Here is a 27,321-nt window from a genome sequence, read left to right as displayed (position 1 = left end):
TAATTAGAAATGATAATTAACGAAATATTATTTCTTTTTAGTAAAATATCTAGAAAATATGCTTTGTGCGTTTGAATATGCGCGCCTGTATGTGAATATTACTCTATCTATATAATATTTTATCCAAATATTTTTTATCATTGGCATCAGTAAATAACAAACGAGCACTTGCCTCAATATGAATTTTCATTCATGTCGAGTGAGAATTTTTAAATTTCAGTCGACGAATCTTTCTGATACGTCCTCTTTTTTTTCCTCTCCTACTTCCCTTCTCTTTTTCTTTAGTAAAGAGACTCTATATACGTAAGTATATATATACATATATAAAGGGAAGATAAGCTCGGAACAACGTCAGTAGCACATATTTACCTATAAGCATGGTTACTACGACAGTACGACGTACGGTATTGCCGAGTCAGATCCTTTGTCATTGAGAACAAAGGAGAGAGGTTATTGAAACAAAGCATGGGAGTTCTGATAATTTCGATGGTTCTATAATGAATCTTCAAAAATTTACATATACGAGAGATGTTGCGATAATGATAAATACGACTGGACTACCAACTCATGCATTCGTATGCGTAAGAGAGAAACAGGGTGGGAGGGAGAAAGAGAGTCAGAGAGACGGTGCACGACGTAATCCTGTCGCGACGATCTCGTCAGCTGACGCAGCTGCAAGTGTCGGTCGAACGTTGTTATTTCGAGGGAAAGTCAAGCACACCTGTTTCTATCACGTTTACATCGATAATTTATACAATTGCAGCTCTTTTCGGTCTGACGATTATCGATAATTGAAATTAGTGTTGATAGATTACTATGCACGCCAGATCAACCTTTCTATCTCTCTCTCTCTCTTTCTCTCTCTCTCTCTCTCTCTCGCCTTTTCTTTTCCACTTCTTAAAAATCTTTTCTTATAAGAAAGTTTGAAAGTACACACACACACACATATATATACATAAAAGAGAAGTGGGTTACAGAGAACTTCCTCAAGGGGGAGATTTCTTCGGTTAAACACGTCGGCGAATTTATTACCAACTTTGGCTAAACTTCGAGAAATCATAGAAGAACGAGAAGAAAGAAAAATGATTTTCATATTATATCTTCCTGAAGATTCGAGTTAGTCGTATACATTGAGAGATATATTCGATACTTTGTAAAGCAAATAAAGTATTGTATCGTCAAGTGTTCTAATATTCTGAAGGAATAAAATTATTATTTATGGAATTGTATGAAAGAATCGAAATTTGATATTTTGCAAAAATCGCAAACGAATGCGATTAATTTCCGTCTAGGAAAAGACTTTTTCGTCCTTATGAAAGAAATCATAGGAAGGTGGTTTATCTCGCATCGCGTTTTTGATCTCTGATCGATTCTAGCGTTTCATGTTTTTTCTCTCTTTTACGTAAAGCCGACGTAAATGGAATACTCTGATCGAAGGACGGAATCTAAAGCAACACGCGATATGGTAGTCCGTTCGAAAGCTTCCACCCATCATTGCTGCAAACCGCGATCTACCACCCCATCACAAATACACGCACATATCCACCCTTCCTAGTTTCTACTCTTCGCTTCCCGACTATTTCAAACCCTTGCAGGATAATGGCGATCGCCATTTAGCTACTTCCGATAGCTCAACGGCAGTCATTTGCAGTATCTGCAATAAATTCTCTGTTATTTACGTATATGTGTAAGTAGGTACTTACTTACGTTGGAAATATATTTTCATCATTTTCGTCAATATTTCTTATGAATTAAGAAATTATTGTTAATTCAAAAAAGCGTTATATCTGTTCTAGATCATTTTATGAGATTTTATCTGTACTTAATATCAAGGTATAGAACTTCGTTTCTCAACTTATAGAACATGAAATGATAGTTGTTTTCATATCTCATATAAAAGCTAGAATAATGATCAATTTGTAAGAGATTTATTAAAATCTCTCATAAAATGATCTTCGGAGAAGTTTGCAAGAAAATCGCAGTAACAGCCGTATCTTTAAAATAATATACAGTGACTATCAGATCTAACAGGTTCATAAAAATCTTATATGATAAATATTCAAGCTGCTATACTAATACCAACAGTATTCGACAGCACTCTGGTATCAAATATAAATCTGAAAAATTAGCGTTTAAAAAATGTTTCATTATGCAAATACATAGTATAAAGAAGATAAATAACATAATTCTTCCACAGAAGAATATTGTTAATCCGTTAACTCCTCACTCGTCACAGAATTTCATTTCTCACCTGATAAAATAATAAATAAGTCATTTGTTTCTCACTTCAATATTAAAATAAGCAATTATATAAATGGGTGTCTAGAAGAAAGACGTATGCTACACTATATAAAATTTAAAAGAAACTAAATAATTTATCGTTCGCTTTGATAATTAAAGAAGTACCTCGTATAATACACGTCCTTCTTCTATTAAGAAAAATACATAATAATCCAAAATTCAATATTTGATTTTATTAATAACACGATTATCTTACTTAGCCTGTATGAAGTTCTCTCTTATCAGTAAAGCTTAAATAACAGAATGCAATGCTTTCTCGAAATATAATGCCTGTGAGAGAGTATCAGAAACACCGGACGACTATGTGTTATAAAGCATGGTTTCAATTTCAACAATACACATATACATACACAAATCTAAACACACCACGCACACAGAGATATACGCATATATATACAGATATGCATTCAGCTATATCGAAGAGAAGATCAGCGCACAAAGATGCAACGAAATACGTATGAACCTTCGGAAAGCAGGGCATGGTAAGCCGCGATATACGTATCGTTAATTAAAATCTGTTGCGCGTTCTGTGAATGGACGCGACGGAGAGCGAACTATAAAGCAGGAGGGAAACAACAAGACGTCGAAAAAAAGGTAAAATCATGTTAACGAGAGGATTCGTTATTGGAAAGAAATGAAATAAAAAAGAAAGAAAAAAAAAAGAAAAAAATATCGTTTAGCATTCTACCTTAATGTTGTTCGTCATCCTTGGTCTTATAATGATTTACGTCAGCAATGAATCCAGACGTAATTCTTGAATATTTAAAAAAGCCATCATCTTTAAAATGAAACATTATTCATCAAAATCGGTCAAGAATTATGCTTAAATTTACTGTTGTCGTAAATATTGTTTTCGACATTTTTTGTGAAAAATAAGTTTCGTATATTTGTCGTCATTTAAAATCTGCGACAAAAAATAAGAAACTTATACCACATTACTGATTTATATCATGCATGAGTGATATGTAAATTGATACTTGGATTTTCTGATCCATTCAAAATGCAAAGAAACGCATTTTCATGGTCTTCTCGATTATTTTGTCAAAAATAATAATGAGTGAATATTTAAGTAAATGTGTATTAAGTATTATTTTAATAAAAGTCAAAACATGAATTTGTTTACGCACTATTTATGACGTAGAACTTCCAGCATTAAGTTTTCTGATTTTGCATGTAGTTCATTTTATATAATTATATTATCATTTACTGTTACTATAATTATAATAATATATATAATGATAATAATAATATGTAGCAGCAGTAGACAAATAAATATATATTTAACTATAATATTATATATATGATTTAAATTCTACATTAATAAAATTCTGTTATGAAATCGACACGAGAAAAAAGTTTACGTTCATTAATTAATCGTTACGTAGATTGGTTCATATAATTTTTTCAATCTTTACATTTTTCTGCTTTGAATATGAGGACGATTTTTCTTTTTATTGAAATATTTCGTTTTATATGCGTTATGAAATTTAATGAAATATTTAATCAATTGTATCGATAAAATAAACGTCTCAATAGGTTTTTTTCTCATTGCTTTTGAAAGAAAAAAGTTAAATAAAGTCATTGATAAAAAGATAGAGATCTATAGAATCATATCTCACAGACCTAATTGATAAGTTCATCATTATTAGTTCAAGATTTTCAGTAATTTAAGATACTAATTTCTTCGTTCTTTTTATATTCTTATATATAAGTACGTGTGCCCAGATGTCACACGTATGGATTAGAATGAATTAGTATGGATTTAGTTTTAAGTTCCCTAATTTTGCAGCTGTCACTGCGGTCGATTTACGCTCGATTTACGGTTCATGCGTCTGTGCGTTAAAGTGGTAAATCGTATGTCGATCTAGAATAAATTCTCTCTCTAAAAATGTATTCCCTCTTAAATGCATTTTACAAGTGAATTTGGAATACACACGTTTAAAACGGCGTATGAATTTTTTCGCATTACACAGTAAAGTAATCAAACATGAAAATGATAAAATATTCTTACGTTATCAATAAAAGTATGTCAGTACATATTAATTATTTTTTGTCTTAATCATTTATATAAAATCATTATATAAAATTTGTGTAGTAATTACTAGCGGTAGCAGTTAATTAGAGTAAACTAGTACGTACATCTAATATGTAAATGAGAAACGCGATTGAGCTAGAGTATTGAAGATGCCTCGAGGCATATTTTCTGATATAGGCCTTTACATTTTGACATAGTGTGAGAGTATCAATCTTCGAATGAATATAATGATATGAATAATGTTTGCTTTTTTTTAATACAGTTATAAATAGGCAGGTAATTAGGTATACTTTTCTGAACATACAATGTAATTTTAAGCCTAAATAAGGCTTAGACAAGAGAAGAAGGTTACATTTCCTAATAGAAGCAAATTAAATCGCGTTTTTGAATTTACACGAAGTTCTCACAAAATTTCATCATTTAACTCGATTTTGTCTTAATTTTGCTTATTTCTATTGTAAAGATTAATTGATTATCACAAATCATCAAACGTGTTCAATACACATAGATTTAGATTTTTGTAAAATAGAAAATAACTTTTGGTTACTTATATGAAATATGTAAAAAGATTATTTTCTCTTTTTCTGATAGTTGAATGAGTATTCGCGTTACAATTACTTTTCTTTTTTTACATTTTTTATAAGAAAAGAGAACGAATTACTTTTTTATAAGAAGGAAAGGAAATGCAATTACATTTCTATCGTGATTCTCCATATATGCAGAAACCACCACGTGATGAGATATTGATCGGCAATACTTACGATATATCGATATCTAAATTTAATTCACGTGACGCAAGTATTATCGGTCGAATGGATGTATATTTCAATGCGATTCCGAAATCTTCTTAATTATAATGAAATATTGAAATTTAACTTATATTTTACATTGTTAATTATACTGCAATAGATAAATAGATCATAGAGAAATAAAAAATAAATTTCTTAGAAAAACGCATTGAAAAATTCTAATTTCTTTATTATTCTTATTTATTCTCATTTAACTTGTAATATTATTTGTTTTTAATATTCTTATTTATGGATAATGATAGTTATGTAGATAACTAATTAAGGTTTTATTAAAAAGAAACATATTTCTCTTTTCCATTATGAAAAGACTTTATCGTTGTTCTGTCAAATCAAAAATTTTATGTTTTTGATTAATTGATCTATTATTGTTATCAACATTATTTTTTATTATTATATATTATTATTTATAGTTATTTATTATGTGCATCTCTCAGATGGGACCCTCGGGCGCTTTTCTGCTTTCTCTCAATAGAGAAAAATCGAGCTTGATTTAAGTACTTTGATTCTGCTCGGATAGGGTGATCTTCAGGGATCCTCGTTATCGGTTTCTTTGTTTCCACACTCACACGCGATCCATTCCATCTTTTGGATTTTTTGTCTCTTTTTTTTCTTTCCGGAAGGACTTTTGGCTGAAACTTTCTTAAAAAAGGGTTTCCATGGTTGGGTGAGACTTCATTTAAAAGGGACTTCTATGGTTCTATGGATTTTTTGTTCTTCCTTTCCTTCCTTTCTTCTTGTTTTACTCTAAGCTTGATCTATCTTGAAGAGGGCTACGTTTTCATATCGATTTAGATTTCTATATGGGAGTTATTGGAATTTTTCATATATTAAATGTAAAAAGAAAAAAATATGCAAATATGATAGAACATTCGTATAAATCTAGGCGAACACTCGTGCAAGTATTCATGAGTATTCGTGAATACAGTGGAATCTAATCTTAAGCTCCGACGTAAGTTTACGTAAGATCGGTCGTGCTTAATAGTGATGATTGAAGCTACCGGTGTTGGACAATCCCGTTATCCGTCAGCCACGCTTCAATCGTCTGCGGTTAGTATTGAGACCTAAATTCTCATAAAATGAAAATTATCCCGGGACTTTGATGAACTTTCTTCATTTTTGAGTAATAATAATAATATAAAATAGTAAAGATACCATTAACCCGGGAATCTCCAAAAACAACAATCACCACGTGGTGACATTTGAATAAGTACACGATATTACTTTCGGTATAATGTATATTATTTTTTCTATGATATACATTTCATCGCAAGTAATATCGAACTAATGATTGGTTAAATAAACTTTATCTATCTATAAGTTTTAACTAGAAACAAGAAGTATAATTCACATATATCTTTTTGCTTGATTTTGTTAGATGTGTTAGATGATTTTTATCGCATAGAAATATTTTTATCGGAGATTAATCTAATCATTGGTCGTGAAAGAAATATAATCCAGATAAACTTATACACCGATACTTTGGACGTATGTTGAGGAACAGTATTCCCTTATTGGGCTTGTAGTTCATATTTCGTTCATACCTGTCATTGACGTCACACACATTTCGAACGAAAGGTAGTGAACAGCCTTAACATGTCTTTCTTTTTTTCTCTTCCTCTTTCTCTCCCTCTCTCTTTCCTCTCGCATTCTATTTAAACGCACACAGATGTATGTATATAGATGCAAATGCAAATGCACATGCAAATCACGTAAACGAGTACACATATGCGCATATGTATATCCACGTAAATGTATAAACACATATATGTACAGGTGTACAGATTAGTTATACACGTGTATGTGTAGATAGATACGTTAGTTTTATATATATGTATACATGAGAACGTACAACGGTCAGTTTTTAATCGAATCTCCACACGTCGCCACTTTTTATTCGAACTCCTGGACTCGACATTAATATCCCGTAGAACAAACGGCAGAATGCCGAGTAGCGTATGTCCAAAATGGACATTCGTGGACTGTATCAAACGTCTCTTCATTTTCTATTTCCTTCTTCTTTCTCTTCTCCTTCTTCTTTGTTGTTCTTGTTCTACACATATTCTACATATCTATGTCAACGTAAAAAGGAATCGTTCCGAGATAACAAACATCGATCATTTTTAACGTGAACTAGTTTCTCCAAAGTCTATTCTATTATTCATTAGAAAATAATTGTATCTCATTAAAACTACTCCCTGAATTCATTAAAGGATTTCATTAATATAGATCTAAATGCATCGTTATATAAAAATTTAAAGACTTCAAATAAAATAAATTTATACGATGGCACAACATACGCGAGGGTGTGCGGGTAAGCTCGGGGTGCTACGAGGTGTGCTCGGGGCTGTGAAAAGAGCAAACATGTACTTCAAATGATTTTTCTCTCGAACGGCAATTTTTTCATTGCACACGCTGACTCCGACGTTATTATTTTTTATAACGTGTTCCCGTCGTTTGTCATGTAAATGTATTATCAACGCACATACGAATGTGCCCTGTTTGCGAGTGTTTTACCAAACGGTTAAATTAAAAAGAGTATATTTTTTTTGTATCCCTTTTTTTTTATTGCTATTACTGAACGAACGCATGCGCGTGCGTGTGTATATAAATATATATATATATATATTTACTCGAAAACCATATAACAATAATTTTCTTTTCGTAAAAGTTCACGCACAATGTACCGGGGTCCTCGAGTTTGGATGTTTGTCCGTTTTCCGGTAAATTCCGTCGTTCTACGTAGGTATGCATTCACGAACAGTACATTTTCGAAATTGTTTGCGCGTTTAAACGTGCCTATTGACTTAACAAACCGATGCGAGTAAATATATGCCCTCAAACTCTCCAACTGGCGATTTAAGGCACGTACATACGTATTACCGAGTACATTGCATTCAACTAAAGGCTCAATCGGTCGAGAAAACGTTTAATTACAACGAACGAACGGAATGATTGTTTACTCTTCCTTTTGAACAACTATAAAGGAAGATATCAATGTATACAAATCGCTGATCAATTTTCTTTCGATAAGAATATTGATATTGATTCATTAAAATTTAAAAAATAAAATAACAAGAAAAAATTATGTATAATATAACTGAAATGACAGTTCTATTATCATTTGTATACGTGAATGTTGCAGAATTTTTATTTGTTTATTTTTTAGATATATCAATCGATCGTTTAAAGCGCATACGTTATGTTATATACACTTCCATTTATTTCATCAGCATCTGTATTGATTAATGGCAAGTATTCTGTAAAATAAATGATGAATATTTATAATAAAGTATCAGTACGTAATATAGATGTTTAGGGTTACGTCTAGATCGAGTCTGAATTTATTATAAATGACGATTTATTATAACTGACGATCTATTTAAAAAACTGACAAATTATATTTACAAATATTTTAATAAAAATATCAACAATTTTTATATTAATCGGTATAATAATAACTTATACTACGTATTGATATTTTATCATAAATACCAAGAATTTATTTAAAATAATCATTAGAAACTTTTAAAAATATGCAATAAATAGTAATTTTTTATATATGCATATATACACCTTACTTTTCTGAGAACATATATATATATACTACCGTTTCTAAAATTTTATAACGGTACATAACAGACAAAATTTAAATCAGAATATTCGATAGAAGATCATAGATACGTGTTTATCATGTTTGAATAAACTCACTTTGACGTCAAAGGATATTTACTTGTTTACAAATTATGAATCACGTTTACGAACTCAAAGATGGATGGATGCATGGAAGCAATTCATGCAGTCGATAAGTCGATATCAAGGCATAAGAACCTTTTCGCGAGATGGCGTTAGCAGTATCACATTCGAAAAATGAACCTTTATAAAAGCGGGAGAATTTTGGAATATATTCGGTACAATGATTTGTCTCATTCGATTTATGAACTGCGACGTAATTTATTTTTCACGTGAAACGTAAGTTTCACGATAAGTTATTTTTTAAAAATGTCGACGGTATCGCTCAATCTTTATCGTTCTAGTTTTCATAAATAAAAAATAAAATGGCGTCCATCGAATATGTTCTTTCTCACGCGGGTTCGTTAAATAAAAAGGAAAAAAAAAATCCAAAATAAACGAACAACGTTCGTAATCCCAAATGACGTAAAACGCCATGGATGAAATAAAAAGGTGATACGTAAAGAAGATGACACATTTGTACGTGTGTAAATTTAATTCGGCGTACGCAGGCGAACGAGCGAAGCGGCTTTTAAAATGAAGTATACGAATGGACGAGTAACACGTATCTGTCCGATCGAACAAATTTGTCACTACGGTTTCTAGCTTGTCGATCAGTACTTTTTTCTTTTTTTTTTATATTTCTTTCTATTTTTATTTTCTTTTTTCTTTCTATTTCTGATCGAAATGATCTCGCGAGTGAGCGACACGAGGCGTTTAAAAACGAAACGAAACGAATCGAATCGAAAAAAGGGACGCGCAGCAAGATAGGGAGTGAAAAAATGATAAAAAAGAAACGAAAAAATAAAAAAAGAAAAAAAAGAGACGCGTGACAAGCGTTTGACAAGCCGTGGAACGACCGTAACGAATGATTTTGTTTTCTCTCTCATACGAACGAAGGGAAGAGAGAACGAGAGAAAGACAGAAAGAACGAGCGAGAGAAAAAGAGAGAAGGAGAATAAATTCGAGCGGTAAATTTAATCAGGACGCTTGTGTAAAACGAACAAGCCGGTAAACTTAAGCGCGAGTGTTCGAAATCGACTTCGAACCACATGATTTTTTAAACGCATTTTACTCATTTCTCTTTTCTTTTTCTTTCTTTCTTTTTTTTTTTTCATCGTTACGTTAAAAAATCATGTAGTACACAGTATGCTGATACATGAGCGAACAGGTATAGAGTTGAAAAATTCGTGAATTTTCTTTTTTTACGTGCACCGTGTTGCGATTATCGAGTTCGATGACCATCGAATTTTTTATTTTTCCATTTATTTTCACGTACAAACGTTTGAATTTGCTAGTGGATCACTGCAGATTGTTAAAGATCGGTTTTCGATAGAATTACTTATCTTTCGAATGAGAGATCCTCCCCACTCGTTAACGATATTTTGTTAACGATAAATACTTGTCGATTATTTCAAACTGATCGATCGATCGATCGATCAATTACTGTTTTCTCTTTTTCTTTTTTTTTACATAATTTTAATCAACATACGCTGCGAAATATACAACGGCGTTAAATCGTTTCTATTTACATACATCCATTTATTGATGGAAAGGGATATCGTGAATCTACAAAACCAAAGTAGTAACGTGATCCTGTTGAAAACATGGGGATACCATGAAAGTTTGATTCAACGATGAAAAGTTCGAATCGACATTGTAAATAGTTTATTTGAAACTAAAATTACGAACTTCAGTTTAGTCGATCCTTTCTCCTGGTAACATTAAGTGTTAAACCCTAAAACCCGCAAAATCTCGGATCAGTCTGTAATACAAACTGATCGAACCAAACTATTGGTTTCGAACTACAAATTCGAACTATTCATTCCAAAATACCAACCAAAACTATAGATATGAAGTATCTATTTTATTTTCATTATTTGAAAAACAAAACAAAAAAAAAGAAAAAAATTAAATTGATAACGAAATAATAACGATCTCGTTTTAATAAAATATTGCAGAGATAAAGCTCATCGTTATATAAAAGTTTAACTTATCGATATAACTTTAAGTATTCAGAAAAATCTCAGTATTAGAATCATCATAGTCCTTGCAGATTTACAATTTATAAAGGATTAAACAGAGAAACAGAAGTGGACACCTACATTATGGGGTTTGACGCTAAGCACGGTCGATGGTAAAGGATGTTCCTAGCCAGAAATTGGAACAATACACGATATGGCATCGTAAAAGCATCGGAAACAGATAATACAGCACAGTTATAGTCATACACATATACCTCGTATATATATATATATACACACACATATATATTGTATATAATTCTTATCATACGCATAACCTACATTATAAGCTTATATCATGTATATGAATGTATATATGTATATGCATATATACATTGACCAATATTCATATACTTAAATACATATATTTTATTAGATAGATAGTAAATACATACATAAATGTATATGTTTATACATATAATATATATATATATATATATATATATATATATATATATAGAGAGAGAGAGAGAGAGAGAGAGAGAGAGAGAGAGACAGAGAAATAGAGATAGAGATAGATCCAGTTGGGCAAGTAGTCGCTAATAGTACTTTGATATGTAGAAACATAATACCGGTTAAGTAGGTCGGATCGGGAGACAAGGTGCGGCTTGGGATTACGTGTCTGATGCGATCTCTCCCTCTACCTCATTCTCTGTAGAGAGTCGACGTTCCTAGCATCGAAGATGTGCAGCACGTATTATACCATATACATATATCCATACATACCTATAGGTACCTATATGTTTGAGAAGTGCACGCGAGTAACACAAGTTACACGTGCGCGTGCTCTTGCTGCCTTTGAGCCAACAATGCTAAAGCTTTCCCCACCCTTGTTCTCTCTACATATATTCGATGTGTTTGTGCGCAAACCGCTTGTGTCCTAAATGCGATGATGTACTTGTCATCATTCCCTCTCTCTCTTCTTCTTTCTCTCTCCTCTTCCTCTCTCTCTTTCTCTTTCTTTCTCTAATCTCTTATTATGGCTTTTCCTACCCTTTTATTAAAATATTCAAAAAAAATTCGAAGGATCGGATATGACCAAATTTCTTATTCCTTCTATTTTTTCTTCTATTATTAACATTTCAGAAATTGCAATTAATTAATGTAGAATGTGTCAATAACTCTTTTATTTAATTTGTTAATGATTGAGAAAAATGATTATGATTATCTATTATTTGAATATGCAAGAAGAATCCTTACATTTCTATGGACGATTTTCTCAATCTTAAAAGGCATGAAATTTTTTCTTTCCTTTCAAACTACTCCTTTAATTTCAAAGGAAGCTGACTCTCCTTCTTCGTCCGATTAACGCTAAAAAGAAGGAAAATCTTGAACACGGGAAAGAGTTTAAAAGAGGACTTCCTTGGCGAAGAACTTTTTCTTGATTTCGAGACTGTGATTACACGAATTCATGCAAATGAAAGCTACGGTAAAAATAGAAAAGGAAATAAAGGAATGGTAAGAAAACTAAAAGGGACGATAAAAGGACGTGCAACTGCATGAAAATATTCATGCGGGCGATGACGACGTAAAATCTTGCACGGTTTTGTACCTTCAGCCCTAAAATAAGATAATAAAAAAAATGTGTGTGAAAGAGAGAGAGAGACAGAGAGAAAGAGAGAGAGAAGGAGAGAGAGATAGAAACAGATAAAGATAGAAAGAGAGAGAAAGAGATAGAAACAGAGAGAAAGAGAGGAGAGAGAAAGAAAGAGAGTTCTCCTTTACTCTATGGTCATTCGAAGTTCACCAATTGTAATCGAGTCACGTGGAAACAATACCGTTGTATGTATAGAATTTGCCTACCACGCACACAATCGTTAGTGTTCATACATTGTGTGTGTGTGTGTGTGTGAATACGCACGTACTGCTTGTAAAATATTCGACTCGACATTCGTATCGACAGCGCATCTTGAAAGCGTTCAAATCGACGTTTAAACTCGTGTTCCTGTATCCGCAAACACGTTATGCCTTCAATTGCAACATTTTTTTATTAAAGCTTCAACAACGATATTTTTATTGCGATTAGTAATGATAACTTGTTACGATTTTAATAAGATATATTGACTCGTAGGATAATGAAAGAAAAAAAACTGGTACATAGAGAATTAAATTAACAAAGTAGGTTTAGAGTCTAATCGATAAAAGTCTAATGGTTTCTGAAGAATTCATCGAACGTTATAAAAACTTCTAAAAATTTATCTAGAAATAAAAACGTAAGAAAACGTAAGAGCTGATGTACAAACGTAAGAACTTTATCTTCCAGTCAAGAAGACGTAACTTTTACGAAATTCTTATATAAACGTAATATAGGAAGAGAATTCAAAGTGAAAGGAATTTACTTTCTCAAAGATTTTTCTAATCAAAATGTATTACGGTTATTTCCATAATATTTACTATGATATGTATGTTCATAATATGATTAACCAATAGAAGAAAGTCTTTATAAATAACAATATTTCTTTGGAAAGAGATCTCCCTTGTCTGCTCCTATATCAAATATAGATATAATTCTAATATAAATAAAAAAAGAAATCTAATCTTGATATTCTTATTCAAATCTTACGATTTAAATAAATTGTAATATTTCTTTGAAAAGAGATCTATCCTCTCTTCCCTGCTCTTATATTAAATACAGTTATAAATTTAATATAAACAAAAAAAGAAACCTAATCTTGATACTCTCGTTCATATCTTACAACTGAAGTTACATCGAAAATATAATCTATTCGGAAATTAACCATTCGAATATAAAATATTTTTATCGTCTTTAGTCTCTCCCTTGCCTTCACCCCCTCTCTTTACTCCCACCTCTTCCCGTCTGTTATCTACGTTCGTTTATTCCGCACGAAATCGTTGCACGGCACGTGCATTTATAGGCGCAAAATCCCGGCAGCGACCACAGAACGATCAACGTAATAAGGTAGCATTTATTCAAGGATCGTCGCTCGATGAATGGTAACAAAGGCAGAACCCTGAACAAATCTATCGGCACGCAATCTTGTGGTCACGTGGCACATCCACCGATCAGCGAACTCTGAATAGGCAACGTTGGGAGGGATTGCAGAGAAGGATCGAACGCAAAGGGAGGATTGGCCATGAAACCGAGTGAAAGCTTCTCTTGTTCGAACAACCCTCATTCGCTAACAGAAAATGTACCTGCAAAAGTTAAAAACTTCTATCCGTAAAACTCTAACTATCTCTCTCTCTCTCTCTCTCTCTCTCTCTCTCTCTCTCTCTCTCTCTCTCTCTCTCTCTCTCTCTCTCTTTCTCTCTCTCTTTCCTTTCGGTCTCTCTCTCTCTCTTTTTTTCTCTCGCGTGCAAGCGCGCGCGAATTTTTTTCTTTTTTTTTAGTCGCTTCACTGCTTCGTTTTTCCATAAACGACTTTTCAATTTCCATCTATATGCTAATATGCGAAAAATCTTCCGAAGGGACCGAAAATATTGCGAGAAAATCGGAGTTTCGTATATCTTTCACTGTCCGTCTGTCCGTCTGTCCATCTCTCTCTCTTTTTCTCTCTGTGTTTCTCTCTGTCTCTCTCTCTCTATCCCTTTCTCTATAAATATATATATATATATATATATATATATATATATATATATCGTTTCGTGCAAAAGTGTCTCCCATGGCACGTCGATACGCGTTAGATAGAAAAAATGGAACTTTAGATAGTATTGGTAACATATTGGAGAAGAAAGCTCCACTAGCCCGAGGCAAAATTTCTCTTTTTATCTACGCTACATGAATATTAATATACATCATGTATGTAGTTCATTATTTTTATCGGAACTATGTACTTACTTACGTAAGTACTTTGAACGAAAAAACTATATTTTAATTAAAAATTCTTCTTTTTCTGACCCGACTGAATATTTTAATTCGAAATTTCTTTTTTTTAACTGTACTATATATTATTTTAATTCAAAATTCTTTTTTTTCTTTTTTTCTAAATTCAATCTAAGACTGGATATTTCAATTCAAAATTCTCTTTCTATCAACGTTAACTCCTTGTAGACCTTTTTTATAAAGAATGATTGTTCTCACGTAACACTTATCCATCAGACAGACTACCTAAAATAGAAAAAGGAGAGGAATATATTGAGAATATAAAACAAACAGACGAAGAGGGTGGAGTGAGTGAGAAAAGAGAGAAAGAAAGAAAGAAAGAGAGAAAGAGAGAGAGAGAGAGAGACAGAGCGAGTTTTCACTGTGACACAAGGTTCGACTCACCAGCCATACCTTTTACATTCTGCTTACTTTGCGACAAGGTCGAGAAGGGAAAGTGCGACACTCTTGTCACCTTCTTCCATGCTCCGTTTCATCCCTCTTTTCCTTCTCCTTTCACCTTCCCTTGGGTGTGATTTGGCACGCTGCCCGACTCGATACCAATATCTCTGACCATTCTGAGATCACCACGGAGGACAGAAAAGGAAGGGAGGAAAAAAGAAAGGTTGAATAAGGGTAGCGGGATGATAAACGTTAAGATTGCGATCCGACCAATGCCTCTCGAAAACGGGACTCTTAAAAAAAATAAGAAAAAAAAAGAAGAGAGAGAAGGAAAAAAAATAAATGTCTACCTGTTACGAACGATATCGTTCTGGGTCTATTCCGTGGAGAATAATCTTTCTTTTCTCGATTTGTAAATTATGTAATTAAAGCAAATAGATCGTTAAACATTTATAACCAAATTTTATCTTTGGTTTTTACAAACAAAGAAAAAATTATATAATGTAAAAGTTATAGTATTACTTATGTATATTTAAAAAAAAAAAAAGGAAGAAAGAAAGAAAGGAATATTAATACCTCGAATATAATCTAATAATTTTTTTATAGCAATCGAATGAAATATAATCTAAAAAATATAGTTACCATATATGAAATGACTATACTGAGACAAAATTAAGAATATTTTTATTCATGAGAAGAAATGAAGAATATATTTAGTTCATTTTTTCATACATTATTTTACCTGCTGAAGATATATTATTTTTCTCTGAAAGTATATAATATATATCTAGTTTTGTTAAAATAATATTATGTTGATCTTTCGAACTTACGAGAAAAGAAGCGTGTTTTATCTTCTAGAATGTACGCGAGAAATAAACTAGAAGCTTTCGTTGAATAGCTACAAAGTTCAACTCAGTATGTTCAAAGGGTTGCTGTACATACACACACACATATATAATATATATATATATGTATATGTGTATATATATATATATATATATATATATATATCTTTTTGCTTCTCTCTCTCTCTCCCTCTTTCTCTCTCTCTCTCTCTTTACTTTTCACGATGAAATCCAAGAACTACGACTTCTCGATCTCGCGTATATATGTTAGTACAGGGAATAATATTACAAACGTACCTATATAGACATCACATAAGAAAGTAGCGACGTTACGATCCCTTGCTATAAAAATATCACGGTTAGGATATCAAATATTTTGATTGAAAATTGTAAACGTTACATTTTCACCTACATCTACTTCTACAAACACTTATTATTATTATTGTTATTATTACGAAGTCGCTTTTTCTTTATTCGTAATTTAATATCTTCCTTTTCCCAAAAATCATCGACAGAAGCATTCCGACTAGAGAACTCACAAAATTAAACGCAGAAATTACAACGAATCATATTTAATTCTACGAAAAAATTAATTAAAACTCATTACTTTCTGAAGTCGATTTTATGTTCGTATACAGTAAAAAAAGCTTTAATCATTGCAGTCATTTCTAGCAAACCAAGCAATGACGAATGACACTGAGTTCTTTCTTTCTTTCGTTCCTTTCTTTCTTTTGTTTTCGTCAAAGTAATATTTGCTAGGAAAATATAACGTGATTTTCACGTTACGTCAGAAGGAACATCGCTTGATGTGATTATATTAACGTGGAATAATTAGATGGAAATGAAGTATTCTTATATATTCCTCGATCGATAGAAAGCAGATAAAAATATTGCGATCTGCAAAATTCATTTGCAGAATAAACGAAATACGAGTTTTCTGTAATAAACTACGGTTACTGTCACAAATATTCAAACAATAAACAAATTTTTCTACTTATTAATGTGTCTGAATTAATTATGAAAGAATTGAAATGGATCCTTTTTTGTGAAACATATTTTAAAATTAATTATATATTATATATTTATATATAATTATACATTATAATTATGTATTTTTAATTCATTAAACTTCTATATATAACGTAATGTAATTAATGTAAATTAATCGAAATCATGTTTAATCAACACATGACAAAAATATATCTTTTCTCTTTTTCTCTTTTTTTTATTTTTTCAAACGCAATGTTAATATTTCATTGAATGGTTCTTTTGTTTCGATTCACACGTTTTAGGTATTTGGTTATATTTGAAATTATTTTCTTTTTAAATATTCTTGCGAATTATTATCGCTAATGAATGTCTACAATAATAAATCCTAACACTTTGCGAATGTCATAGAGATTATCGGTATTTCGCATATTATAGATCGTGTTCGAATGGTTTCTAAAATTTCTGTTGTTACTTTGAAAGCATACCTACTTCCTAAAATATGATGTAAAAGTATAATAATAAATTTTCTTGTGTGTTCTTTGTCTAATAAAGTATTTAATAAAAGATATTATTAGATGGATATATCGTTTCATGCAAGATTATATCGAGTATTAACGTATTAAATAAAAGAAAAAAATAAATAAAATAAATAAAAAAAGAATATCTACGAGTAATACTTACTTTCTTAGAGTAGCCAATCGTTGCTCCTGAGCTTTTATGTACCCATTGAGAGTATCTATAAGAACCGATTCGGTCTCCAAAAGTTCTTCCATATCCGCCAATGCCGTATAAAGTTCAGCGGTTGAACTGATAAAGAATGTGGTCATCAGAAAGGCTTCTACAAGAACCAGCATCCCTCCGAGCCTCGTCATCTTTGACAGTTTCTACAAATATTAAAAAAGAAGAAAGAGAAAATTAGTTTTAATCATATCAAAAATCTCCATTTCAATTTGTCTTTTTTCCAATAAATATTTTCTCTTTACCGGGAATTAATTGCGACCGATAACTACTTTCCCTTTCGTTCTCTTTATTTTTTTATTTCTTTCGATAGAGTGAGAAAAAAAAGAGAAAGACAAAGAGACAGACAAAGAGGGAGAGAGAGAGAGAGAGAGAAACCACGGCACTAACGACAATAGAATGAAGATGGATGAGTACCAATTAATCACGTACGCGAGGCGAAAAAATGTTCAGCGGTCCATTCGAACGCTCACGGCCGACCGCTTTTAATCTTTCTCGAAGAAAAACTGTTGACCGTCCGCCGTTTTGCTCCTACCCGCCCCTCGTCAAAAAGTCCACGAGCTTCAAGTCGTTTTGATTTGAACGAATGGTCGAATAAGATTGATAGAGTCGCGTGGATCATTCGATGTGGACCATAAACCTTACGTACCGCCGTTCACGTTCCACGATAAATATTCTTTACCGATTCAAAATACTCCTTTCGATTGGTTAAATTAATTTCTTTAATATCATTTATTAATAATATACGAACGTGCCATTTATATTATATATATGATATTTAATTATAAATATTAACTATTTATTTAAAATATTAATCAGATGTTTAAGAGTATTGATCGAATAAATGAACTATCTTAATTAAAGTAGTTTAATAGTAGTTTCTTTTTGCGAAGAAATATTAACGAAACAAATTTTTGTGTTTTAAGTAAAGATAATTATTGGAAACGTCTATTTATCTAGGAAAAGTACATAACTATCCGTGGAAATTTTAACCATATATGTATATATATATATATATATATATATATATATATATATATTTATGCGTGTATATGTGTGTGTATACATAAGTATATATTTATTTATAGATATATACGTTTCGGTAGCATTTTATTAACAAAGTAAACTTTGACTATGAGTCGACATTTTAGTTATACTAATAGTTATAAATGACGGCAGGTAAATTAGATCATCCCAATCTTCTGAAAATTATCTTACCAAATCCTTTGCCAAATTCTCAATTCAATTCGGAAGTAAAAGATCGAACGATGAACTTCGAAAGAAGAAAAAGAAGAATAAGAAAAAGACTTTGCAACTAAACTTATTCGTTTCCTTTAACGTGATACTAAAGTTTCCGAACGGATTCTTTTTAAAAGTACTTTGTCTCTGGGGCAAGACGCCTCCGGTCACAAATTAAAGAAAAATTCTCTAATCGAGTTTCCACGGGACCGTCTGTGTCTCTTTCTATACACAACCAATGTCACAATATATTTATATATATATATATATATATATATATATATATACACAGGGTGATACTTTTTAAAAGTTATTAAAGCTTCTCGTCCCATTTAATGCAAGGCAATTCGATTATAACAAATGCAATTACTAAAGACAAGGAAAGAAAGAGAAAAAAAAAGAAAAGAAGAGAAAAAAGGAAAATAAAACTACCTCGCACTTTTAAACTTCAGTGAGAATAATACGAATCAAAAAAAGAAAAGAAAGGATCGTTAAGAAAGTTTCATAATTGATTGAATGTAACATTAAAAAATCAGAAAGTTAACGATCAATATATTTCGTTTATTAGTAACGGTAACAAAACTATATCGATGAGTGACACAGAGAACATGAATTTTAAGAACGTACACCCCGTACATAGAAAAACATTTTCTTGGAATCAGTTGGGAGAGAGGGGGAGAAACGTAGGAATGGAGGAGAGGAAGTTTACGCTAGAAAATTTAACAGAACACGAGGTTTAAAGCTAGCAAGGGGTATCCAAGTTACACCTAATAGTTCAACGATTTATTTCGTCACGCAGCCGTAAAGATCGTAAAGTCTGTAGTAGAAGGAATGGAAACACAGAAACGGCACCTTTTCACCCACTGACTACTACTACTCGCCAGTAGTTTACCCCCATCTTCTTCGGGAGTACTCGAAAGTTCAAAAGCTCGAGCTCGAGCGCCATTGGGACGGGGTTGTAAAGATAAAGAAAGAGAGACAGATAGACAGAAAAAAATAGACTGAGAAAAAATGAGAGAGAGAGAGAAAGAGAGAGAGAGAAAATGAGCGAATGTGAGTGAGAAAGAGGGAGGAAGAGAAGAGTGAATAAACGAAAGAATGAATGACTGATAGAACGAGAGAGAGAGAGAGAGAGAGAGAGAGAGAAATGAATGAGTTAGTGAGTGAGTGAAATAGAAAAAAAAAGAGAGAGAGAGAAAGTAAATAGAAAAATGTCTCGTACGAGAAAAATATGATGGAGAAAAGGAAGCGTTTTTTTTTTTAAGGAACGGGCGTTAATTAAGATTAGCAAAAGAGCACCTTTTTATAAAAAAGATTCGACGAGAGGAGGAGGAGAGAGGGAAGAGAGTGTTCTCCTCAAGTTCGTTTCTCTTCTTTTGTTCGACCTTCTCAACTCTTTCGCATTCCCAGTGTTCTAAGCAAAGCGTTTCGAAAGAAAAAATGCAAAGAAAATACCGCTTTGCATATGAATTCTCTTGAAGTATGGTGCCAAAGTACTTTTGCGCAAGACAGACAGACGCCTGCTTTGTTTTTTCAGACGTTATTGAAATTATTAACCTGTTAACCGTGTTTAACGAGTATACTCGTTACGAAGAGATGGCAATCTTTTTTTTTTTTTCTTTCTTGTTTTACAACGAGTATACTCGTCATGTGAAAAAGAGAAAAAAAAGGGCAATGTCTTTCGTTATTTTTTGAATTAAAATATTAATGAAAACCAAAAAAAAAAATAAAGAAGAATAAACAAGGAAAGAAAGAAATAATATTCATCAATTTAAAACGTTTTACAATGTTTTAGAATATATTTTTTGAATTTTATTTCCTACATTATATTTTTTTTTAAATAGATCAATATGATTAGCAAATCAAAGAGCTTGGCGAAAAATTAAAGATTTTCCTATTAACTTTTAACAATGTTCGTTGTGATTTTGTAATAACGTACGATATGGTAATGTTTCTATTCTCCGATATAATTATTTTTATCTAAATCATATATCTGTATGTCTTGAAAATACTTATGACGAATTGATTCGTTCTTTTGAAGAGATGGAATAAATTATAGTAAATGTCTTTAAAAAATAAAGTCACAATTTTTAATGTTAACATAACATGTTAATATTAGAAATTTATACTATGATACAAAATATTTTAAGTAGTTTAACTCTTCTATACATAGTATATACAGTATATACATATGCATATATATGAAAGAGAGATATGTATATCGTATTTAAGACTGTTATCATCATTCGTTCGAAGCATGCATGGCTTCAAACGCAAACTCGAAATAGACTCGAATAATCAAAAATATAAATTATGTAAGCTTAGCTGTATGAAAAGAGAATTTCGATGTTTACTCGTCGGAATGTAAAAAAAAAAAAGAATTCAATAATTGCCAACATCGATCGAACTTTCGTTTTTATTGACATTATATGCAGCCAATGCTGCATGAAATATTAAATTAAAATTATTTTATTATTAACATGTTGACGGATTATGAAATGTTGAAATAAATATAGTATTATTTAATTATATTTCATGTAAATTATATATTGTTTAAATGAATATAATATAATCGAAAGTATAAATTATCAAGTTTCGCATTATGGAAGAATAAAGCTTCGATGTTTACTCGTCGAAATGTAAAAAGATAGTAATTCGATATCTGTCAAAGTTGGTTGACTGTATTTGTTTTGTTTATAATGTTTGCTTACATATGCTTAATTAAACTTAAAAATTTTTATCTAACGATCGCTCGAACGAATAAAATTAAACCGTATCAGTTATATAATATTTAAACAATTGTATAATTGTTAATTTAAATATTAATAATACTGTTAATCAAATATTAATTATACTTTGCTTTTATATATACGCTTTACATTGTTAAAATAAATTTGGAATAATTGAAAAGATTATATGGACCTATCTGCGTGACGATTAATTAATGAATTCAGACTTTTTTTTCATATCGATTTTATAACAGAATTTTATCAATGTAGAATTTAGATCATGTACATAATGTAAGTATATATTTATTTTTCTACTGCTGCTTCGTATCATTATCATTATCATTATTATATATTATTAAAGTTATAGTAACTTTAAAAGAAAATAATATAATAATAAAGTGGACTATAGACGAAATCACAAAAAAATATAACGTTGAAAATTCTATGTCATAGATAGTGCGGAAACAAATTCATGTTTTGATTTTTATTAAAGTATTAATATTTAATACACATAAGTACATGTAAGTATACATTAATTATTATTTCAGACAAAATAATCAACAAAAACATCGACACGCGTTTCCTTTGTGTTTCGAATGGATCAGTAAATGTGAGCAACAATTTACGTACACAAGTAAGTAGGTAATCGTCTACTTCATGGAAACAAAGCACCTACACGACTCAAGCGTAATATGAAAATCAGTACTAGAGATTCAAGCTTCTTCTATTTTGCCGCAGATTTACGCCACTATACCAAACTTTTTCTTTGCGGAAAATGTCGAGAACAGCGTTTACGCCAACAATGAGTTTACAGTTAATTCTTGGCCAATTATGATAAAGAAGCTATCATTTTAAAGATGAAAATTTACATGAGGAGATGACTTTTTTAAATATTTAAAAATTATGTCTGTGCTCATTGCTGACGTGAACCATTATAAAACCAAAGTTGATGAACAGCATTATGGTAGAATGTTAAACGATACTTTTTTTATTTCTTTTTTGTTTCATTTCTGTTCAATAAGAAATCCTCTTGTTAATATGATTGTAACTTTTTTTTATTATTCTTCTTTATACTATAATATAGCATTTATAATATCATCTAAATTATACTATATTAAGTATAACTTAGACTTAAAAAAAATATTAAAAACTTTGTTATGAATTGTTATGAATTTTCTATATGAATTTTACAATAATAAAATGAAATAAGATTTACAAGATATACATCTATGTATGTATATATATATATATATATATATATATATATATATATATATATATGCACACTTAAATATATGACTTCAAAGTTACACCGTGTTATTAAGGGATTATGTAACAAGTGATTTAATTAAAAGAAACAAAGTCAAAGGATTAACAGTCGTTCTATCTTCATGCGTCTAATCTCGACTGTCGTTTGTTGTCGTTCGTTATTGTTTCTCCGTCAATATCAATAGTCTTCTAACGCTTATCTTACGTTTATTTCACTTCGCTCACGTCCCTCTCTTCTCGTCCAAATCTCTCTTTCAATTCGCTATTTGTTTTCTCTTTCATTCCTACATATACACACACATGACTACTTACTTCAAACTACTCACTTACTCAAGTAAATCTCTATAAAGATATAATTAGAGAGAAAGAGAGAATTAGAAATAGACTAAAACTTTCTAGAAGATTTATTTATGTTACCATGACGTTTAATAACAAACCGAAAATAGATCGAATATAATAAAAGAGTTTAAAGATATTTATTATATAAGCAATTTTAATAAATGTTAAGCACCCAATTGTTCGTCCTATCGTCGTAATAATTGCTTTACTTCCTTTATTTCGACCGTTTCATTGAATTCAATCGTCTTATTAAACATTCCATCGTCGTCTGATCGTAGTCAAGTTCTTTCGTAATATCGCGCGGGGAGACTATCTTTGTGAATAGAAGTAAATAAAAGTTCGAAGTCTAAAAGTAGGGAAAAATCTGAAAGAGAAAAGACTGCAGCAGCATCTCCGACATATTAAATTAATCCTTACGAATCTTTCCCCTTTTTCTTTTGCCATTTCTTTTTTTCTCTTTTTCTTTTTCTTTCTTTTTTTTTTCTTTTCTGCGAAAACCCTTGAGACAAAATTCAAAAGGTCGCGGCTGGAAAAAGGACGACGGGACTGGAAATCTCGTTGAATGCGTGGCGTTAATTAAGCGCCACCCCGGAAGAATAGGAGTACTACCGAGAGTGTGCCACAGGAGGTATAGGAAGTAAAAGAGAAAGGTATTCGTGAGGAAGAAAAAAAGAAAAGGGTCTAGAGAAGGGTTGGAATAAGGATAGGGGAAAAGGAGAAATAAAGAAGGGTTGATATGAATGGAAGGAGTTCTTGATCGTCGTTCAAAAATCGTTCGATGCAGGTACATACTTTCTCCTTTATCAATTAAAGACATATTAATTAAGAGAGTTATTAATTAATATTATTGTTTTTCAAGAAAATTGATGAGTTTTTAAATATAGAGGAAAAAATTTAAAGAAAGAAAAAGAAAACGAAAGAAAAAAATGTAAAGAGTCACAGCCGACGAGATCACCGTCCCGGTTGTCGATCGTGAAATTAAGTCGAGTCAACGAGCCGTGGAATCGATTAACTCGACCAGCGAAAAAGAAGAAGATGGAGAAGGGAAAGGGGAAAAAAAGAAAATGAAAAAGAAAAAGAAAAAAAAAAGGAGCGAAAAGAAGTTCGTTCAAGTGGTCGACGAGAGGTCGCAGTAAGTAAAAACTTAATAAAATTAAGTTCCTCGTAAAATTTATCGAAGACAAAGATCTTGAGCGTCATTGAAATAATCAAAATTAATTGCTCGTTTATAAAATAATTTATAATATGAAATTCATTCGTTCATCGCCCATATTTTATCGCGTTTGAAGATCTTGCCAAATTAATTCTTTTGTTAGTTATCAGAAGAATCTTCTCAAAAATTTCTTTCCTACGGTAGAGACGACAAAAGTTTCTTATCTTTTTCACACGATCTCTTACTCTTACTTATTATTATCATCTTTTCTACTGGATATGCCGATCGATATTTCAGAAATTGTCTTCACCTTATCGTTTATAGAAATGACAGAGAACCAATTATTATTATATAATAATCCGGTTAATCGAAAATTCTGATAAAGAAAGAAACTTGATATCTTCGTTGGAGAAGAAATGAAAAAGAGAGACAGAGATAGATAGAAAGATAGAGAAAAATTCCATTAAGAAATCACGAAAAGAATTGTGAGCTGATTATTTTCGCACGATATAAAATGACTTATGGTTAACTCGTACAATTGATATCCGGATAATCAATATCGGTTGATTGAAAATTTAGATAAAGGAATGAAAGGAAAAAAGAGAGACAGAAAAAAAGAGATGAAAGAGAAGTAGTTTCTTCGTTTAAATATAAGTGAAAAGTTCTTTCAGAAAATCACGCAAGAGAGTTTCCCAACCGGATCAGAAAAATTCCCTCTCGTTCAGAGCTTGGTATTAACGCGCGTCATACCGTCTGAAAGTTAATTAAACTCCTATCAGATCGCTTCGATTCGTTCGGTGAGGATACGTCGAGACTCGTTAGTTCGAACTTCGAAGTAGAAAGCAGTCGCATTTTCAACTGGAAAGAGTGTGCACACTCGAGAATGCCTGAAAACGGATCGAGTGCTTCGAAGTGAACGCGACTTTTCACTTTTTCATTCGTCGATAAACTTTTCCAGTAATGCGCCTTCTCCTCCTCGTCGTCGTCGTCATCGTCGTCGTCGTCGTCGTCGTCGTCGTCGTCGTCGTCGTCGTCGTCGTCGTGCAACAGCTAGCTTTGTTTTCTCCTCGAACCGACGGCTAATTACCAATAAAGTTAATCCAACGCCTCTAGCTTTATTACACAACCAGTAATTAACCTGAAATCCGAAGAGTTAGCTGTACAAAATTCGTCTCTCTCTTTCTCTCTTTCTCTCCCTCTCTTCATTTCTCTGTCTCTCTTTTTCTCTCTCCTTCTCTTAATTTCTCTATCTGTCTGTCTCTCTCTCTCTCTCTCTCTCTCTCTTTCTTTCTCCATATCTTCATTTCTCTGTCTCTCTTTCTCTTTATTTCTCTCTTCATTTCTCTGCCTCTCTCTCCTCGGTCTTTATTTTCTATTTCACTCTCTCCTTTTCTACAAATCGCGAGGAGTCTCTCTCCTTCTCTCTCTCTCTTTTTCGACCACACTTCTAATTACCGGTAGAAATTAGTTTGCTACGGTACCACCACAAACCTGTAATTGTCCTGAATTTCCGAGAGGACGGTATCGTATTAAATTCGACTCTCTTCTCTAACGAGAATCAACGGGACCGATCGTTGTTGTTATGTTTCCCTAATCGCGATGGTGTTCTAAAATATTTGGTACAACAAGCGAGACAAAAGGATGATTATCGTCTTTAACTGGTGTAACAGAGTATGATACTTAACCGAGTATTCGAATGTACACTGGTGTCTGCTTTAAAACTTTTTAGAACGATAGATAGATATATAAATACCTTCAATTCTTTTTTATTTTTTAATAAAACTAACAAAAATTACACTCGATCTGAGAATTAACGTATGCAATCGATCGCTTCAATTATATTCTGCTACGTGAGAACACGGATGGGTTTAACAAATCGAAAAGTCGATCGTTAAAGTCAAGGAGCTTGAAAGAGGTTACAAAGAGGTCGAAATAATAAAAGGAAAGAAATGTAAAGTAGAAAGAATGGATGGTGTTGCAAATGAAAGACAAACACCTAGGAGGATTGAAAGAGGAAGAGAGAAGGAGAGAGAGAAAGAGAGAGAGAAAAGATGGAAGGAAAAGGACAGAGTAGAGATCAACAGGAAAGGGAAAGGATAGATAGATATAGATATATAGATAGATATATAGATAGATAGACAGATAGATAGAGAAAGAGAGAGAAAGAGAAAGATGTCAAACGAAGAAGAAGCAAAAAAGAGATAGATAAAAGGGAGCGATAGGTATGGGGAGGGGGTGGGAAGGGGAAGGTAGAGGAGAAGGTGAAAGAGGAAAGGGATGGAATAAGGTAGTGAGAAAGAAAAGAATGGATGAACAATTGAGAGGAAAGTAGAAGAGAGTAAAAGAGAGACGATCATCCGTCCGGAATTAAATTGGCCGCGGGCATAATGCTCGAGAAACCGTGAAATTACCATTTTGAGGCTCTCGCCCGTTTTCAAAGCTACCTTTTCCTGTGAACTAAAACGACTCTGTTATTGGTGACATTCTGCAGGACTTTGTCATCGCCTCCATAATAATCAGTAGAGAAAAGAGAGAAAGGGGCATTTTTCTCGATGTTCCATTAAGAGAAATTTAAATCTCACGATTTCGTAAAGTTCGATATATGAGCCCATTGTCATTTCAATACAAGATTCGATTCGTTTTATAAGCGTCACATAAATTTTAATCTTTGTTATTCCCTGTTTTCTTTTTTCCTCTTTATCCGAATCTTTTAATCGTCCAATTGTCTAATATCTACGAAGTATAATATTTTTCTATTAGAAATAATTATTAAGAGATGTTATTTCGAAAAGGAAGGGTACGCTACAAATATATTCGCAATTAACTACGTCGATTATCTCGTAATAGTTCTTTTTCAAAGAACGATCTCGTATTCTTTTGAAGCTTTTCTTTCTTT

At 31.8% G+C, this 27,321-nt stretch overlaps 1 protein-coding gene across 5 annotated transcripts in view; it reads right to left on the bottom strand.

The window, feature by feature from the left end:
• The window catches only part of LOC127061369 (prolyl 4-hydroxylase subunit alpha-2), a 286,159-nt gene that overhangs the window by 24,408 nt on the left and 234,430 nt on the right, over positions 1 to 27,321 (bottom strand). For all 5 annotated transcript variants that reach the window (XM_050988170.1, XM_050988178.1, XM_050988160.1 and 2 more), the window contains one exon: positions 17,640 to 17,842. In XM_050988170.1, coding sequence (XP_050844127.1) covers positions 17,640 to 17,830 — 191 coding nt within the window. In that variant the 5' untranslated portion in view covers positions 17,831 to 17,842. The remainder of the gene's footprint in view (positions 1 to 17,639; positions 17,843 to 27,321) is intronic.

Source organism: Vespula vulgaris, chromosome 1, assembly GCF_905475345.1.
Source record: "Vespula vulgaris chromosome 1, iyVesVulg1.1, whole genome shotgun sequence".
Taxonomy (NCBI): Eukaryota; Metazoa; Arthropoda; class Insecta; order Hymenoptera; family Vespidae; genus Vespula; species Vespula vulgaris.
This window is presented reverse-complemented; position numbering and strand designations above follow the sequence as displayed.